The sequence below is a fragment of the Lynx canadensis genome, chromosome B2 (genome assembly GCF_007474595.2).
Source record: "Lynx canadensis isolate LIC74 chromosome B2, mLynCan4.pri.v2, whole genome shotgun sequence".
Lineage (NCBI taxonomy): Eukaryota > Metazoa > Chordata > Mammalia > Carnivora > Felidae > Lynx > Lynx canadensis.
Genome location: NC_044307.1, coordinates 29,654,840 through 29,673,490, shown reverse-complemented (window position 1 = coordinate 29,673,490; position 18,651 = coordinate 29,654,840). Strand labels below are relative to the sequence as shown.

The 18,651-nt window shown below is 46.5% G+C and overlaps 2 protein-coding genes across 5 annotated transcripts; both read right to left on the bottom strand.

The window, feature by feature from the left end:
* Positions 1-2: 2 nt before the first annotated feature.
* On the bottom strand, positions 3-3,805 carry CB2H6orf136 (chromosome B2 C6orf136 homolog). The gene is made up of 6 exons (XM_030315002.1): positions 3,546-3,805; positions 1,774-2,172; positions 1,415-1,503; positions 1,032-1,232; positions 381-450; positions 3-301 (listed from the first exon to the last, which is right to left on the bottom strand). The coding sequence occupies exons 1-6, from the start codon at positions 3,615-3,617 to the stop codon at positions 188-190; spliced, it is 945 nt and encodes a 314-aa protein (XP_030170862.1). The 5' UTR covers positions 3,618-3,805; the 3' UTR covers positions 3-187.
* Positions 3,806-4,160: 355 nt separating this feature from the next.
* Positions 4,161-18,199, bottom strand: ATAT1 (alpha tubulin acetyltransferase 1). 4 transcript variants are annotated; one of them, XM_030314997.2, is made up of 13 exons: positions 18,070-18,199; positions 17,576-17,636; positions 17,349-17,440; positions 17,169-17,229; positions 16,938-17,051; positions 16,639-16,740; positions 9,672-9,717; positions 9,484-9,552; positions 7,847-7,918; positions 7,432-7,675; positions 4,828-4,907; positions 4,694-4,736; positions 4,161-4,361 (listed from the first exon to the last, which is right to left on the bottom strand). In XM_030314997.2, exons 1-13 carry the CDS (start codon positions 18,174-18,176, stop codon positions 4,187-4,189), a joined length of 1,266 nt encoding a protein of 421 aa, XP_030170857.1. In that variant the 5' UTR covers positions 18,177-18,199; the 3' UTR covers positions 4,161-4,186. The 4 variants fall into 4 exon arrangements, with proteins under 4 accessions (XP_030170857.1, XP_030170858.1, XP_030170859.1 ...); XM_030314998.1 differs by lacking the exons at positions 4,161-4,361; positions 4,694-4,736; positions 4,828-4,907 and adding an exon at positions 5,723-6,907 and having other exon boundaries at positions 18,070-18,176; XM_030314999.1 differs by lacking the exons at positions 4,161-4,361; positions 4,694-4,736; positions 4,828-4,907; positions 9,484-9,552 and adding an exon at positions 5,723-6,907 and having other exon boundaries at positions 18,070-18,176.
* Positions 18,200-18,651: the final 452 nt, after the last annotated feature.

The window sequence follows — 18,651 nt, the reverse complement described above, 5'->3', positions numbered from 1 at the left end:
CATATATTTACTTAGACTTTATTATTTACAAATTAAATTACACAGCAGCTTTACATGGCATGAGATGGCAAAAAAGGAGAGAAAAGAGAGGAGGAAGCTGACTCCCAGAGATTCTAGGCCACCTCCACCTCCACCACTTGTGCGTATGTAGCAAAGTCTTCAGTGCTGCCTCCACCCAGTTCCTGGATCAGGTCTTAGAACACAGGTGTAAGTTGGGTTCTGGCTCTGACAGTCCTAGAGCCACCAGGGCTCCCACTAGCAGTTTCTTCACAGGTGTTGGGGGTGAGTGTGAAGGCATTAGCTGCAGGAACAAAGGTTAATGCCAGCTGGTGGGATGTTCTATCCCTTCACCCCATCCCCATCCAGTCTAAAGGACTCACTTTGTCTAGGCGATGGCGACAAATGAGGCCATTGGAATTCAGGAAGAAGGTGGAATAGGCATCATAGGTCCTGGTGAAGGGAGAAAGAAAGGCTTACTGAGGGAGGTGACTGATCGCAAAGTTTAATTCAAGCATTTGTTTAAACCAGTAGTTGCTAAATTTTGCTACACACTAGATCACCTGGAGAACTCTGAAAAGTCCTGATTGCCGAGGCTGTACCCTGTCCCACTTAAATCAGGATGTCTGGCACCAATATTTTTTAAAGATCCTTAGATGATTCCACCATGCAGCAAACTTTGAGGACCACTGGTTTGGGCTGAGCCTAACAATTTCTTGAGATTCTACTCTCTGCCAGAAACTTACCAAATACTCTACCTAGGGTTGCGAGGCTCAACTTATTACACAGGAATTTTCATTTGTTCAATAAATATTTGAATGCCTACTATGTACCACACAATGTACATGAAGAAACCCGAGTTTAGAGGTTTCCTCACACTCTGTATTTCTGTATATTAAAGTAGACTAAAACAAAATCCCTGCCCTCAAGAAAAAGCTTGCAGTCAAGTCAGAGTAGATTAAGGATTGTCTGGAAGACCAGACCATCAGAGTCCTAAAGTAGGATTAGGAAACTGACTGGATCTTTTCTCTTACTGGTAAAGCTCTTCCTTGTCACGCTTGTAGAAACGCAGGAAAAGCATGTGGATGGGCAGCCCCACAAGCCGCCAGCGGGCTTGCAGGGTCCAATTCTCTGGGTGGCGGGTCAGCTGTAGAACCTCCAACCGAAGTTGTGCAAAATAGTTCCAGGCCAGGAAGCGGCAGAGGGTCAGTGACAGAATGTACCATGTTAGGCCCCTGTGAAGAAGGGATGGGAAAGCTATCTTATGATGGCATAATGAGAAAAACCTCACTGGCCTGTGGGGAATGGGAAATAGTTGTGAGAAGTAGCAGGACCTTCTCTGGTAAGTGAAAAAGGTCAAGTATAAAGCATTGGGTGGTTTTCTTTCCCAAGGCCCTACCCGTGCCTGGATTCTCACTTGGTGCGTATGTTCAGGATCTCATTGATGAATTCCACATCCGATGAGTAGAGAGTATAGTCGTGGGAGTGAAGGAAGAGATTGGGAAGCTAGGTGGAAGAAGAAGGCATCAGTCCAGTAGGAAAGAAATTATCCTATTTCTCAGTTTTCTCTTTTTGGTGCCTCTTTACTCCCCTCTGAAAGGAAATCTCATTCCATGTCTAACTTCCCTTAAATCAAAACTGAAGAACATCTCTTCCTTGGGAAATAACATAATACATATATTTGCCTGCCTCGTGATTTCAAGAAAATCCTCTATTTCCAAGTATTGCCTACATCCCTTCTCACTGTGGGTGAAGCCCACTTTCAAGCTGACTTACCTCGTGTCTCAGTCTCTCATACATGATAGCCAGGTGCTCCTCCATACTCGGATCTCCTGATGGAGTGGCAGGGCAAGGGCAAGAGGTCCCAGGGGCTTGGAAAGGTATCAAAGCCCCAGGATAGGGGCAGGGAGGTCCCTCAAATAGGCTCCTAAGCCCATCCAAGCAGCCGCTATGCATCTCAGGTCCTGGTCCCTCCTCTCCCTTTCCTGGAGGGAGAACCACCCATGGTGAGCTGAGGGCCTGGATCTGAGGGAGAGGGAGGGGGGGAGCTCGGGGAAGCAACCAGATAGGAGGGGGTGGGAGTGGGGGAGACCAGAGAATAGAAGATGGAGAAGTGGTTGTTGTGGAGTGGGGCCAAAGTGGAGGAAATGGTAGAGCCCGTGGAGAAAGCTGGTCCTAAGGAGGAAGAATAAAAGGAAAAAAGGTAAGAATCTAGCTGCCTGATACCCCCGCATCTAAACTCTGTTCATTAATATGCTTCCAATCCTGCTCCTCCTGACAGGAGAGAAAATTATTAGAGGAAAATGGGATGAATTCATCCCTACTGAAAACAGGAGGAAAGAGTTTCCTGTGACACAGGTACTACTTCCCCCAAAACAGTACACTTGTTTAAGATCCTAACACTTTGGGGGCAATTCCACCTCTCTTACAAGAAGAATCATAATATATTTTTTGAAAAAAGAACGAGTAACAGATTTTCGCTTACTATGGATGAAATAACGTAGCCTGTAAGGGAACTCCACCAAGCAGTGTGTAACAGAAAAAAAACATCCAACTGGAAGTAGGAGACATTTCTCTGAGCTCCGATTACATTGTGACACCTTAGGCATTCTCATTACATATGCCTATCTCTTATAAATGTCCTCTTATAAACGAGGACGATGAAGCCACACTGAGTTATTATGAGGACTATATGACCTAATAAATGTAAATAAAACTCCGCGACCTATAAAGTAGTATGTAGATGTAAGCTACTATCATTTCGGGCCCCCCTTAATGACAGAAACAAGCCCAGGAGATCGATAAAGGTCTCCAGACCTTTAACGAAGGTTAATGAAACCAGAGGGCTTCATTCCTCTGGTTTACCTACGCTTAAAGTGCGATGAGTGGGAGGCCACTCATAGGCTTAGCCCAAGTCTCTCCGCTCTCAAGGAACCCCCCCGGGCGGGGGGGGGGGGGGGGTCTCACTACCGGGAAGGCTGGCGGGCCGTGCAGGTACCTCTGTCCCCAAAGGTGTCCCTGAGGCACCGTCTCCGCCGGGGGCGTGGCCATCTTGCCCACCCTGGAGCGGGGGCCCGAGTCCGGTCCAGCCGGGCCGGCCTTTCTGCCAGGACCGCTATCCGGGTGGAAGATGCGCGAGCTGCAAAGCGCGGCCCGTAGGTCTGTCCGGTCGGGACTTGGAAACTCCCGGGGCAGCTCCGCGGCCGGGCTGCGAACCTCTCCACCCACTGCCCTTCAAATCACCTCCAGGCACAGGTAACCGCAGAAGCTGGGACGAAATGCGGCCTCGCCCCGCCGTCCCAGCTTCAATCCAACCTGCACAACCCAGATCCGGGAGAACCAACATCCCGTTTACGCCACCGATGGCGGCACAACCCTCCAATCCTCGCGACCCCTCGCCCCTCCATGCACCGCCCAGCCCAGGTGAAAAGGGGCGGTAGGACGCCACTGCGCCTGCGCGGACGGGGCGCGCGCTCCGCCCTACGCACCAGCTCTGAGGAGGGTCTCACCCCGCCCCCTCCTCTCCCGGGTTTCCCCTTTACTCTCACCTGGGGGCGAGCCTGGTAGGTACGGAGGCAGGGGCCGAGACGCCGGGCCGCCCCCCGGCTGGGCTGGTACATGATCTTCCGGGAGCGGAGACAGCGCCTCCCGTGTCCGGCTTCCTCACAGGGGTGAGCGCGCCCTGGAGCCGGTTTCTTGAAGGGGAAAGGAGGTGGGGGGGGGGGTTAAGGGGCTGAAGGGAGGGAAACGGAGATGTTGCGCGCTTGCGCACTGCAGCGGATTCCAGGGAAGCGGTGACTTTGTCTGCACTAAGTGCGCCTGCGCTCGCCTGTTCTTGAGGCTGCCTCAGAGCGCTTGCGCAGTAAACTAGCGTTCAGGGGAACACAGCTGCCTCACGTGCGGCGCTTACGCAAAAGGCTGGGCGATGATAGGCCTGAACCAGGTGCAACAAAGAACGAGGGGTGGGACTGAAATAACGACAATCAAGTTTTTTAGTAGCTCTCGTGATAAAAATAAACTTTTATTGCTCTGGTTAAAAATAAAATACAAATGACTTGGCACTGGTAAGAAAAGCTGTTGAATGAATGAATTAATGAATACATATTTCCATTATGAGGGCGGGCTTTGTTTGGCTACCTCCTGTAGTGAGAAATTATACTGACTTTGAAGGTGTGAGAAAGGGTTTCCGTCACCAAGGCCTAGTGCTGCGACGGTCCTGCAAGTTTCGAATGAACCTGGCGTTGAACATGTCCCCACCCATTGTCCAGGACTGAGCTGGTAGGGCCTGGGCCTGTGGAGGAACTGTGTGCATGAGTTCCTCCCCAGACCCATCCTGTGACAAGACCTGCTCCTCGCTGGCAGACCTGGTAGGTGAGAGGGAGATGGAAGGTGAATTACTGGGGTACTAGAGTGGCAATTAAGATCAGGGGCTCTTCAAGGTCTGGCCCTAATGTAGAGTAGGATACATGATGGAGTGAGTATGAGGCTGAAACCATTAGTGCTATGTGTCCAAATCTGAAACCCCTTAGTGCCAAAGTAAGCACGAATTGAACCTATGGGGAAAGAGGGTTTAAGCATGTTAGGTAGAACAATTTATGGGAGGAGCTGGTGTTCAAAGGAGAAAGTAGCAGACAGTGATGTTAGGAAAGGAGTCAGAAGTGGTGGGAAGCTGGTAGAGGAAGGGCTCAGACCTCACCTATTCTTTGTTTCCTGTTCCCCCTGCTTCCACTCTTGGTTGCCTGTGGAAACACCAGGCATGTCATGGGAAGGCTGGAGTAGGTAGTGAATATGGTCTACTTGGTTTGAGGATAAGGAAGGATGAATACTTACCTGTATTGGGGGATGAGGAACTCAATCCCCCATGGCGGCTGTAGCAGCAGCTTTGGGCTACCAGCCCTGGGGGAGCCCCCCTGTAGAAGAAATGGGAGATGATGGGGAAGAGGCTACAGGAAGAAAGATAAGTGGGTATGGAGGGGGGAATCAGAGAAGAGAAAGGAAAGGAATAGTACAGGATAAAGACAAAGGGGTAATTACCATTCCTATGGGGTTTTAATCTAATCTATGCTTCAGAAAAGGTTAGGGAGCTCATTTTATACCGCAAGATTTTTTGGAGCAGTCCTAGTTTGCTGTAGTCTTAGTTCTAGTTGAGGTAGTGTGTTAAAAATAAGGCTAAATGTGATTCGAGTTATGTCAGAAAACCAGAGTCACATATAGGCAAAAAAAATTGTTAGACCAGATGCCCTGGTGTTTGGTTTAGAAAACATGGTTATTTTAATTATAGGATATGTCAGACCAGAGGGAAATAGGGAGTGACAAGGCTTAATTTAGGAGTAAAAGAAATTGTACGGAGAGAGGTCCAAGGGTGGGAGAGGGGCAGGAAACCAGAATGGGAAGAGGAATCCAGGGAACAGTCAGGAGGTAATGAGTAGGTCCCAGAGATGTTGGCAAATCTTGACATCTCAGCAATGGCTGGCCTATGCAAAAGGGTAGAAGTCACTGGGGAGAGCTGGAGGTTTCTGGAGGAAATGGGAGAGTAGATCCAGAAGCCTACACAGAGGATCCAGTGACTACATGGACAGGAGAAGGAACCTGCAGAAGATCCAGTAGATCTCAGAGGTAAGGAAGATGAGAGGCACAGAGGTCCAGAGATCCCAAGGAAAAAAAAAAACAGGTGACACACAAACGAGGCTGAGACCTGAAGTTTGGGGGTTTTTTTGTTTTTGTATTTTTTTTTTTGATTTTTCTTTCATTGAAAATGTCCATTTAAAAAACACAAAAGAATGCAGTTTATTCAAACAACAGTGAGAAGGGGAAGGAAAAGGAGTGAGTTGGGAGAGAGGGAGATCCTGCTCCCAAGTACTGGGATGGGGGAACACACTGGGAGTAACCTGATCTACCACACATTCAGAAGGTAGGGAGGGGGAAGGATGTTCCATACCCTGGGTATGGAGCAGGGAAGGATCTTGCTATGGAAGAAAGAAAGGAAGGCCAGAGGAAGAGTTCCTCCATCATCTCAAGACAACCTCACCAGACAGGCATTTATCAGCATCTAGCTACTGGGGAGGGATGTATACAAGAGGGGATCCCAGGAGCTAACAGATACTTGAGACTCAGGGCCTATCTTCTGAAACATGGCTAAGAGTGATCACAGGGTGCTCAACAGGATCTGCTGCCAAGAAACAAACTCCCTCACAGTATCTGGATCTGGGGGAAGTGATGGTATCTTCAGAAGTGTGGGGAGTCTAGAGCCTCAAAGCAGACATCAGCTTGGGGGTTCCCAATACATACACAAAACATGGGGAAATTTAGAGTTTGGCAATGTTGAGTGGATCCCTTTGGGGAGCTGGTAAGACCCTGTCCTAGATCACTGAGCTGCTCTGAAGCAAAGCTCATTGGTTGGCTTCAGCAGGCTGAGAAGATAAATGTAGTAGGCAGCACAAAGCAGTATTAGAGCCACCAGTAACACTGTGGAAGGACTATGGGATTTATTCCATGGACAAGACTCCTTAAAAGTTTCCCTGGCAGAGGAGGCCCTTGGACCTTCCTTGGTGTTCTAGGGTCTAACACAGCAAGCAAAAGTGTGCTTCTCTGGATAATCAGTATGAGCCACCCAATCAATGGATCTGGCAGCAAATCAGGCTGTCTGTGGGAGTGTTCGCAGCCCACTTAGGAAGAAGGCAGAAAAGCTACAAAGTATTTGGCCATGTAGGACCCTGACAACACTGTTGCCCAAGAAAGTGGAAGAGGGAATCCTATGAGCTCTGTCAGGTTCCACTGAAACCTGGGACTACAATGGAAGAGTGGGTCTGGGGTTCTCAGGGAGAGGGGGCTCTGCCCATCCCGGGTCTCCACGGGAGGGGAAGGGGTAGCTGTCTGTCAGTATCGACTCTCATCAGAGCGGGGAAGGGAGCTGAGGAAGGGTGTTATGGACAGGAGAAAGGGAAAGGGAAAATGGGGGAGAGAGAAAAACAGAAAGCAAAGTCAGAAGTGAAGAGAAAGCTAGGGAGAGAAATCAGTGAGATGCCCACTCCACCTGTTAAGATGGGCTGCTGCCATACAAAGCACTAACATGGGGCCAGTGGCTCCCCAAAATGTCAGAGACACTGCATCTTCCCAGTAAGTATTAAACCAAGATTTCCCCAATTTGACTCCGTTTCCCCACCCAATGGATCTGTGTTCTTCCTTCCTCCTGTCTCTCACTTTAAAACACTCAATTCCGTATAAAATACTATTCTGCTCCTTCGTTTATTTCTATACCACTCCTACCACTCCATACCACTCTGTTCCAATATATTCTTATCAAAAGGTTTCAGGCCTCTCCAATCCACATGTCCTATTGCTTCACATCTCTGGTGGATTCAAACTGCCCTTTGCCATTTCTAACAACCTCTCTGACAGTTTTGAGGCTCCCTAACCCTCCCTAACTCCTATTACCTGGTGCGGCGACGCTGGGCTGGACTGCCCCCAGGGTCAGTAGCAAGCAGAAGGCGGGCAGTAGGGTGTGGAGGGCAGAGGCGCAGGGAACGCAGCAGCTCCTGCTCTGGCACAAAGGGGCGGAGGGGACCCCGTTCTGGTGAGTTTCCCAGGCTGCTGGAGCGGGGGGGTGGGTGAACTGGAGGTGTAGCACGGCGAGGGGCCCTGTTTAGGGGCCAAGGAGGCTCCACAGCTACCTTCAGAACTGGCAAGAGGGAAAATACAGACCACAACAGAGAAAGAAGAAAAAAAAAGAGGGAAGAGAGTGATGACAGCAAAGATTTGGGTAGAAAAAAGAGAAATCAGAGCCTTTAGAGAGAACTAATCCTTCCCCTGGATTAAGGTCCCCAAGCCAGCCACCCTACCCCAGTCTTACATTCTCGGTCACTAGAGGAATATGGCTTAATGTCTCCCTCTGCTCTCTTGGGTGGCAGCTTTCTTGCTGGAGCTGTCAGTGAAGAAGACACAGGCAAAGCAAGCATTAGGAGACATACCCTGCACCCCTCCTCCCAGCCACTACCCCCATGACCCCAAACCTCTACTCCCTGACACCACAGTTCTTCCCAGGGAAGGAGAGTTCAGCTCCATCACAGAAGCAGCTCTGTGGCAATGCCTTCACACCAAGAGGGAATTCAAGGAAAATGTTGGAGCATTTTTGAGGGGAGCCAGAAGGAGTAGGTCAAATGCAGAGTTGGGGGAAAAGTTCCAGGGGGAGACTCTGGGGCCTGGGTGATGCAGGAGAAGGATGGCTAAGGGAGGCGAGCTCTTACTGTCAGTGGGTGCTGTCAGGCCCCCCTGGGATTCTGGGGCAGTGGAATGGTCCCAGCTGGGCCAACGAGGACCCCAGGTCCCTCTAGATGAGACGGACAAAGCCCTTGGTTAATGAGGATTGCTTTGGAGAGGTTGGGGTGGGGCAGAACCTCTCCTTCTGGCGCAAAAATAGGACAAAACTTAAGCTTTTTTAAGGAAAAACAAAAGTTTGAGGAGAAAACAAAGACATCTGGAGTTAGCAGAGTAAATGGGAGGCTAACATATTATCCAAAGCTCTACTTTCCATCCCTTTACTTTCCTATTTGCTCCCTCCCTTTCCCTTTCCAGAGGTTCTCTATCATGTGTGGTAAATGAGAGACTTCTCAACAAATCCACTTAGGCTTTATCTGTGCTCTCCTCCCCTGTGGATCTCGGTCCTCACTGTCCTTGTTGGCTCTCACTCCCTCTTACAGCCTGTAAGTCAGCAGGAGCTAGATGGAAGAAGCCTTGGCAAGCAAAGCAAGTCATGGATATGAATTGCCTCCCAGTGCCTGACGCTGGTCGAAACTAATAACTGGTAACAGACTGTTCTTTGGGTGGCTGCTACTCCCTTTCCTGGCCATGGACGAGGTGAGAGCTAGCCACAAAACCAGATCAACAAGGGAGCACTTCTGTGCAAGCTGTGCTTCTCTACCTGTGGGAGGCAGTGAGGAAGAGGGAGGAGTGGGGCCCAAACTGGCAAAGAACATGTGTGTATGATGGAATGGGGAAGCTGGGCAGCATTTCAGTACCTCCTAGGTTTGGTTTCTCCAGATCAATTTCATTATTTGGTTGGAAATACTAAATTCTGAGCATTGTTTTTTAAAACTAATATATATTTAAACTTTGGACCATTTGTGTCACTATTCTATGATTGGAAATGGAAGGGCTGACTACACTTGTCTGTCCCTCACTGACTGACAGAAACCTGAGGGGTTTGCAAAGGAATGTGACTCTGGCCTATTTTGACGGACCTGAAGGGGCAAGAGACTCCATCAATACCAATCCTCAAACAGGCTCCCAGTGAACTCACTTGGTTAAAGTTCTAACAAACCTAAGATGCACTAAGCTCACAATGGCAATGGCAAATGGGTAACAATTGCCAGAGACTTCGGCTGCTTTAGAATTCTCCCAAATTGCCCATGATTGCACTATGCTCCCCGTGGCCTCCAGAGGAACTAGCCACTATGGCCCTACAGTTCTACCCATTCACTGCAGCTTTACCAGCAGGTGTAGGATCAACCACAGCAGCACGAGAATGTCGAGATGCTCTCAGGGAGGGAGCAGGGGGCCCTGTGAGGAAGGAAGTGGTGGTGCCCCTCAGTGAGGGGGCCAATGGGATCAAGAATCCACCTCTTTCCTTCCCCTCACCCCAACTACTTGGCCAACACACACAAATTGAGAAAACTTACGGTGCTGATGGGCAAAGAAGCCTTCGAAGATCACAAAGTTGTTGACCTATAAGATGAAACAAGTGAAATATAGTTGTCCATTCAGCCATTCAGCACTACCTGGGGACAGAACTTGTCCTAAAAAAAATATAGTGAGAGGAACAAAAAGCCAGCCTTCCTGTCCTTGTTGACAGAATCAGTCAAAAACTCAAACCCTGATAAGCTGATTCTAAAAGTTGATATGGAATTATAAAAAGACCTCAAATAGCCAAGACAATCTTGGAGGATTCACACTTCCTGATTTCAAAACTTTCTACAAGGTATGGTAATCAAAATGGTATGGAAGAGGCCTAAAGATGGACAGAGAGAGAGACCATTGGAATGAATAGAGCCCAGAAATAAACCCATGTGTTTATGGTCAATTTTCAACAAGGATGCCAAGATGATTCGATGCAAGGAAAAGCAGCTTTTTAAACAAACGGTGCTTGGCACTCTGGAAGGTTCCTCAAAAAGTTAAAAATAGAACTACACTGTGATCCAGCAATTGCACCATTAGGTATTTACCCAAAGGATATAAAAACACAGATTCAAAAGGGAACATGCACCCCGATGTTTATAGCAGCACTATCAACAAAAGTCCAACTATATAAAGAGTCCGTGTGTGTGTGTGTGTGTGAGAGAGAGAGAGAGAGAAATGGTATATCTATAATGGAATATTACTAAGCCATAAAAAAGGATGAAATCTTGCCATTTGCAGCGACATGGATGGAGCTAGAATGTATTATGCTAAGTGAAATAAGTCAGAGAAAGACAAATACCTTATGATTTCACTCATATGTGGAACTTAAGAAATGAAACAAATGAACATATGACATGGGGGAACAAACTGTAAGAGACTCTTTTGCTTTTTAATTTTTTTAAGCTTTATTTTTTTTGAGAGAGAGAGAGAGAGAGAGAGAGAGAGAGAGCATAAGCAGGGGGGCGGGAAGAGAGAGGGAGACAGAATCCCAAGCAGGGTCTGTGCTGTCAGTGCTGGAATTCACGAACCATGAGATCATGACCTGAGGCAAAATCAAGAGTCGGATGCTTAGCTGACTGAGTCACCCAGGTGCCTCAAGAGACCTTAAAAACAAACTGAGGGTTGATGGAGAGAGTGGGCTACATGGGTGATGGTTATTAAGGAGGGCACTTGTTATGATGAGCACCAGGCATTGTATGTAAGTGATGAATTGCTGAATTTTGCCCCTGAAACCAATATTGCACTGTATGTTAACTACAATTTGAATAAAAATTTGAAAAGGAAAAAACAAAACAAAACAAAAAACGGTGCTTGGACAACTGAATATTCACATGCAAGATACTGAATGTGGGCCTACACCTCACACTAGACAAAAATAACTTTAACTGGGTCAAAGATCTCAATTTCTTTTTTAATTTTTTAAACTTTATGTATGTATGTATGTATGTATGTATGTATGTAGTCTCTGCATCCAACATGGGGTTCAACTCACAGCCTAGAGACCAAGCATTGCATGCTCTTCTGACTGAGCCAGCGAGGTGCCCCAAAGATTTAATTGTTAAGAGCTAAAACTATGAAACTCTTAAAAGGAAACATAGGGAATAATATTCATGACCTGGATTAGACAATTGTTTCTTAAATATGACACCAAAGCATAAGAAAGCAAAGAAAAAAATTAATTGGATTTCATCAAAAGCAAAACCTTTTGTACTTCCAAAGACACAATTAAGAAAATGCAAAGACGGGGCACACCTGTGTGGCTCAGTTGGTTAAGCGTCCAACTCTTGGTTTCAGCTCAGGTCACTGTCTCCTGGTGTTTGAGTTAGAGCCCTGAATCAGGCTCTGCGGCTGGCAGCATGAAACCTGCTTGGGATTCTCTCTCTCTCCCTCTCTCTGGCCCTCCCCTGCTTGTGCTCTGTCTCTCTCAAAATAAGTAAACTTAAAAAGGAAGGAAGGAAGGAAGGAAGGAAGGAAGGAAGGAAGGAAGGAAGGAAAAAATGAAAAAACTCACAGAATAGAAAATCTTTGCAAATCATACATCTGATAAGAGTGTTATATCTAGAATATATAAAGAACACTTAACTCAAGAACAAAGAACACAATTTAAGGGAGGGTGTAAATGGGTGGCTCAGTCAGTTAAGCGTCCAACTTCAGCTCAGGTCATGAACTCATGGTTTGTGAGTTTAAGCCCCACGTTGGGCTCTGTACTGACAGCTCAGAGCCTGGAGCCTGCTTGGGATCCTGTGTCTCCCGCTCTCTCTGACCCTCCCCCCTCTCACGCTCTGTCTGTCTCTCTCAAAAATAAACATTAAAAAAAGAACACAATTTGAAAATGGGACTTGATATTGGACTTGGAATAAACATTTCTCTGAAGATAAGCAAATGGCCAATAAACATTTGAAAAGATGCAGATCTGTATTAGTCATCAAGAAGATGCAAATCAAAACTGCAAAGAGATAACAGTGCATAGCCACTAGGATGACAAATGTTAGTAAGGATAATGAGAACTTGGAATACTATACATTGCTGGTAGAAGATGTATAATGTTGCAGTCATTGTGGAAAAACATCTTGTCAGTTCCTCAAACAGATAAAGAATTACCATTTGACCCAGCAATTCTACTCTTAGGCATATACCCAAAAGAACTATAAAGATATGTGCAAACACAATCTTGCCCACAAATATTCACAGCAGTATTATTCATAATAACCAAAAAGTAGAAACAACCAAATCTGAATCAGCTGATAAATGGATAAACAATGATAAATGGATAAACAAAATACGATATATCCAAATAATGGAGTATTATTCACCCATAAAAAGTGATGACGTACCAATACATGCTACAACAGATGAACCCTCTGAAAACATTATGCTAAGTGAAAGCCAAACACAAAGGCCACATATCGTATGATTCCATTTATATAAAATGTACAGAATAAGCAAATCCACAGAGTAAATTACTGGTTGACAAAGGCTGGGGAAAGGGGAATGGGAAGTGACTGCTTAATGAGTTCTGGGTTTCTTTATCATAGAAATGGTCTAGAATTAGCAGGAATAATCACACAACATTGTGAAAATACTAAAAATCACTAAACTGTATATTTTACATAGTTAAAACAGTGCATTTTATCTCAAAAACAAAAAACCCAAAGAAAAAAAACAAAACAAAACAAAAAAAAACCAGAAAAAAACAAAAACAAAAACCCATACCCTACTTTTTAGTTCTCCCAGGACCCAAGCAAATGGGAAAGACAGCACACAAAACATCAGGGAAGATGAGGCATCCCGAACTGTCAAAACAAAAACTTAAACATTCACACACATTAACAAGACCAAATAGTTTAAATATATAAACAATGAGAAAAACTAAGAATTAAGCAGGGTTCAAATGGGTAGAATTGTTAAGAGAAGACATGCTGGAGGACAGGGTGCCAATTGACCATTTTAGAGTTATTTTGTCAAACCACATTCAATTTGACCTTCACAACAATCCTTGTAGTCATAATGTTAAAGAAGAATAAAAAGGCTTGGAAACATGGCCTGCCGAAAGCCAAGTAGCTAACAAGTGACACAGCCAGGACTTAAGCCCCAGAATCTTGATTCTAGCTGCAGCATTTCGGCCAGGAATATAGTGTAGTCATAAAGAGTGGCCAATAGCTGGGATGCCTGGGTAGCTCAGTTGGTTAAGCATCTGACTTTGGCTCAGGTCATTATCTCACAGTTCGTGGGTTCTAGCCCCATGTCAGGCTCTGTGCTGACAGGTCAAAGCCTGGAGGCTGCTTCAGATTCTGTGTCTCCTCTCTCTGCCCCCTCCCCTGCTCATACTTTGTGTGTGTCTCTCTCTCCCTCAAAAATAAATAAAAAATTAAAAAAAAAAAAAAAAGAGTGGGCATTGGGTTCAGGTTATTGCTCTGCCACTTATTAGCTGTGTGAACTTGGTCAAGTTGCTCATCTGTATAAACCCCTAAGTGGGGTCAATAAAAGCACCCATCTCAAAGAGAGGTACAAAGATTAACTAAGATGATGCATGTAGACAGCACACAGAGCTCATGAATCATTATTTACATAATTATACTCTACAATGCTTTGGTCTACAGGTTACCTTGGTATGCCCAATATGGTATGCTCCTCCCACCACTCTCCACTGCCTCTTAATGGAACAATGTATTAGGGGAGGACATTCTAAATATAAATAGATCCTGCCTATCTCCTGCCTTGACCCTGTCTACAGGCCCACCCTCCTACTCCAGCAATAATTATTGCACATGCACAGCATTCCTGCCATACCATACTGCCTGTAGTACCCTAAAAGGTATCTGAATACCTATCTGCTTGTGCTCATGCTGGTTCCTCTATAGGAAATGCACTTTAGCCTGCCTACTTCTGTCCCCATGACATTCAGCTTTCACGATTAAACTAAGTCAAGCCTTCCTTTACCCAACCCCCACCCCAAGGTAGCACTCACCACCATGTCTTTATACCTTCTTCTGTAAGCACATCAATCAAATCATGTTAGTGGATTGTCCATGCTCCTATCCAAAGCTAACTTGTCAACCCAATCCCAACCCCTCCTACCCACTCAATGACATTGCTTCTGCAATTCTCCCCATGTTCTGACATCATATTTTCTATTAAGTCATTCTTATATTGCTGGTTCTTCCAAACGGAAATTGTCAACCCTGTCTTAATCCACTTTCCCCTCTAGCTCTTGCTCTATTTCTTTGTTCCCCTTAAAGCAGCATTTATGACCTATTCTTGCCCTCTCCACTTCCTGGCTTCTCAATCTCCTTAAACCCAATCCATCCAGGCTTCTACCCACCACTACACCAAAACCCCTTGTCAAGATCACCAGTGGCCTCAGGCAGCTAAATACAACAGTCACCTCTCAGGCCTCTTCTGACCTCACTAATCAGCAGCATTTGACTCATTAAGCCATTCCTTCCTCCTGGAAATGTTTTCTTCATTAGTCTTCCAGGTCACCCTACCTACCTGTAAATTTTCATCTACTTCACTAGTCGCTCCTTGGTCACATGTGCTGGTTCTTCTCCTCCTCTGGTGACACCCCTTAAAAGAGTGCTTGGGGCACCTGGGTTGAACACCTGATTCTTGGTTTCAGCTCAGGTTGTGATCTCATGGCTCATGGGACCAAGCCCCACAGTAGGCTCTGTACTGACAGTGTGGAGCCTGCTTGGGATCTTGGGATTCTCTCTCCCTCCCTCTTTGCCCCTCCCCCACTCACAGCTCTGTCTCTCTCAAAGTAAATAAACTTAAAAAAAAAAAAGTGCTCAGTGGCTCAAGTCCTTGAACCACTTTTCTTTCTATACTCACTCCTTGGTGATCTCCTCCTATCTCATTGCTTTCAACACCCTATGTATGCTGAGACCTTTCTATTCCAAATCTCTTCTGTGGACTCCAAAGAAGTACCCAACTGTCAACTCAACCTAGAATTAACAAAATCAAAATGGACTCCTACCATTTCTCTCCAAAGCTGCTCCACCTACCATCTCAGTTAAGCAAATTTCATCTGTCCAATGGCTCAGGCCGAGTTTGGGATCATCCTTAACTCCTTCTTTCTCTTTCTCCACAGATCGTCTATTAGGATATCTTATTTAACTTCAAAATATTTAAAATCTGACCACCCTTTACCCTCTCTAATGCTACCATCTTGGTTTCAGCCCCACCATTTTCCATCAGGATTGTTGCTTCCTCACTAGTCTGCTTGCTTATATCCTTGCTCCCCTATTGCTATTCTTAATAGCCAAAGTGGTCTCGTTAAATCAGATTGTATCATGTCTCTGCTCAAACTCCTATGATGACTCTCCTTTTTTCACTTAGAGCAAACGCCAAAGCCTTTGCAATACCTGTAAGGTCTGAAATGTTCTTCCTCCCCCTTGCTACTTGATCCACCACACTCCCATTCACTCAAACTGCTCTAGCCACACCAGCCAATTCATTCATTCAGGCACGTTCTGTCTCATGGACTTTGCACTAGCCATTCCTTCTGCCTGGATGCCCTCTCTCCAGATATTACCTGGCTCTTATTCTCACTTCCTTTAAGTTACTGCTCAAATGGCACTTTCTCAGTGAGGCCTTCCCTGATTATCCCATTTAAAATTTTTGAAGCTTATTTATTTTGCAAGAGAGAGTGAGCAAGGGAACGAGCAGAGAGAGAGAGAGACTCCCAAGCAGCCAAGTACAGAGCCCAATGCTGGGTTTGAACTCACGAACTGTGAGATCATGACCTAAGCCAAAACCAAGAATGGGATGCTTAACAGACCACCCAGGTGCCCCTGATCATCCTATTTAAACTTGCAACTCCATGAACTCCCATCCCCACAATGGTACTTGCAAGCCTTCTCAGTGGCTCTCCTCTTTCCAGAGCACTTATCATCAACCATACTACATAGTCATTTGTTACAGTTGTTTCCCCAACGAGAATATAAACTGCACAAGGGCAGAGACTTTTGTCTGTTTTGTTGAGTAAAGTATTCCTAGTGTGCAAAACAGTGTCAACTGCCCAATAAATATTTGTTAAATGAGTGGATAGCATTAGTACATTGTATCATATTTACTTATACACAAACCACCTTCCCTATTAGGCCAAAACTCCCCAAAAACAAGGAATATATATTACTCTGGGCCTTAATAAATATTGATTGAGTAAAGGCCTGTGTAAAAACGAGGTGAAAACTGGCTATGTTTGGGGCACAAACATATTATTGGGTATACAGAACAGCCAATAACGAAAAATCAAAATACATGAAAGTGAATAGCTGCAGAATGAGAGATGGTACCATAAAAAAATGGGGGGGGGGTGGAGCTTGGGGAGAAGAGGTTAGCTACACAGAATAAATCCTACATAATGGGTAATAAGGAATGCATGGAAGATGCCATTTCTTTGCCCCCAAATAATAAATATATTCAATGGGAATGTTCAATGAGGATCTACCCTCTGAAGCCTCTAACCTGTGGGACTGTGGTCTCCAGGTTGTAATGTTTATTCAGGAACTTAAGCAGCTTCTGTGATGGTCGGTCAATGGCCAGTTGGTGTGGTTCAACCCGCTCCTTCTGCAAAGACAGGAGACTCAGGGTAGGAGAAGGTTGGGGGAAAGCATGCCAAGAGGAACCCAGCAGCCTGGGAAGGGGATAGGAGGATATGGGAATGTGGCAGGGAGGAGGGTGGAAGTCAGGGCCTTTGGGAGGGGTCAAGGCAAAGGGGCCTTTGATCTCTATTTTGGATGGACTGGTGAAAAGCTAAATGACACCTGCAACATATAGTGGAAGAGTTCTCGTCCATGGCCATGGCGTTGAAGTGACTCATGGATGTAAAAGTCCAGAATGCAAAGTGGTTCTACCTCATTGTGAGCCTCACGATCATCCTAAGAGGTAAAGAACAAATATCTTTTAGGACAGGCATCGTTGCCCCCTCCCAACATCCAGCCCTTTTATTCTCAAAAGCCGAGGCATGTGAACTCTCAGCTTCCAGTAACACTCACCAACACAAAGAGTTTCTTGTATCCAACTTTCAGGAAGCCAATAATGGCTCCTTTTCCAGCTCTGCAGGATGGGAAGAATAATGAAACAAGCTAGTAGCAGCTATTGGGAGAGTCAAAAAAGGGAGAGGGGCTGGGGTTGGAAGGAATAAAATATGGGATGGAAGGGCATTTGGCACTTACGGTCGCGCTGAAGTGTCTTTGAGCACATACATAACATGGCGGTTACTCTGCATCCTTGATGCACTGGTGATGGGAGCAGGAAGATGCTGGGCCTGCCGGGAAGATGAAGAGAGACTTTCTGCAAGTCCATTCCCAAGGACCTAGGCCTCTCTTATCTACTGGCCCCAGAGAGATTCCCCCCACCCCGCCCTTTTCTCCATCTACTCCATCTAAAGACTCCCCAGTACCTTGGCAGAAGCCTTGCCCAGTTCATCTACAATGGTCATAATTTGCTGTTGCAGGTCAACACTACAGAAAGAAAGGAAACAAAGAGTCAGATACTTACTGAATTAGAGGATCCTGGTAACATTGGCCACAACCTCAATCCAGGTTCAGCACTTAAGACTCTCTGACTTTACCTTTCCAATCTGATTTTCCACCCCACCTTTCTGGAACCCAAACTTTTGCCACACCTCTTTTCAATACAGTACACTCCTTCTTCCCTGAGGTTATTGTGGGGAAGCCGGAAGGGCTTTGGTTAGAACAAATCAGGCCTAAGAGTGAAAGGTCACAGATGCAAGTGGCGACCAACTCCACCAGGTCTAGGGTCAAAGGTCACCAAAGGGCAAGCCAGGACCACAAAAGGCAGGGCCACTATTCCGTGAAAAGGGGGCGTGGTGCCTGGACCATTTTTTGAGAGAAACTAGGAGAGAAGGGCCTTGGGGCGAATTTGAGATGTCACCGGGCCGGCGTTGTGGTTCCGGGTCGCCGGGCTGGGGGTCGCAGGTGCTGGTCCAGCACCGTGATCCGCTCCGGCAGCAGGGCGTCCACATCGAAAGAGAACTCCATGGCCCATTGTGCGTGGACAGACCCGCCCCGCAACACGTCACTTCCGCTCCTCCTCGAAGGAGGTGGAGGGGAGGAAGTGCTTCTGGGAACCCTTATTTCCTGGCAGTGGAGGGGCTCAGGACCCGCCTCTAGGGGCAGCACGAGCTTCCTGGCAGCCAGCCCTGGAGAAGCCGTTCTCCCCAGGCCAGTCAGTCACTTAGCAATGCCACTCCCCTACCCCACATCCCACATAGCTAGGGCCATAGCAATGCATTTTTCCTAACCTAAAGCCCCATTCTCCAACCCTTTAACATACCACCCCGCCAAACAGCTGGTATGGTGGGAACACTAACAGAGTTGGGCACAGGAGGCCAGAAAGGTGATCATGACCTAATGGCCCAACTGCTCATTTCTGGTGGCTCCTGGTTCCAAGAGTCACTGGCTGGTCTGGCGCAAGCTTCACCCCTCCCCTCCCCACAGCAGCACCCATTTCCCC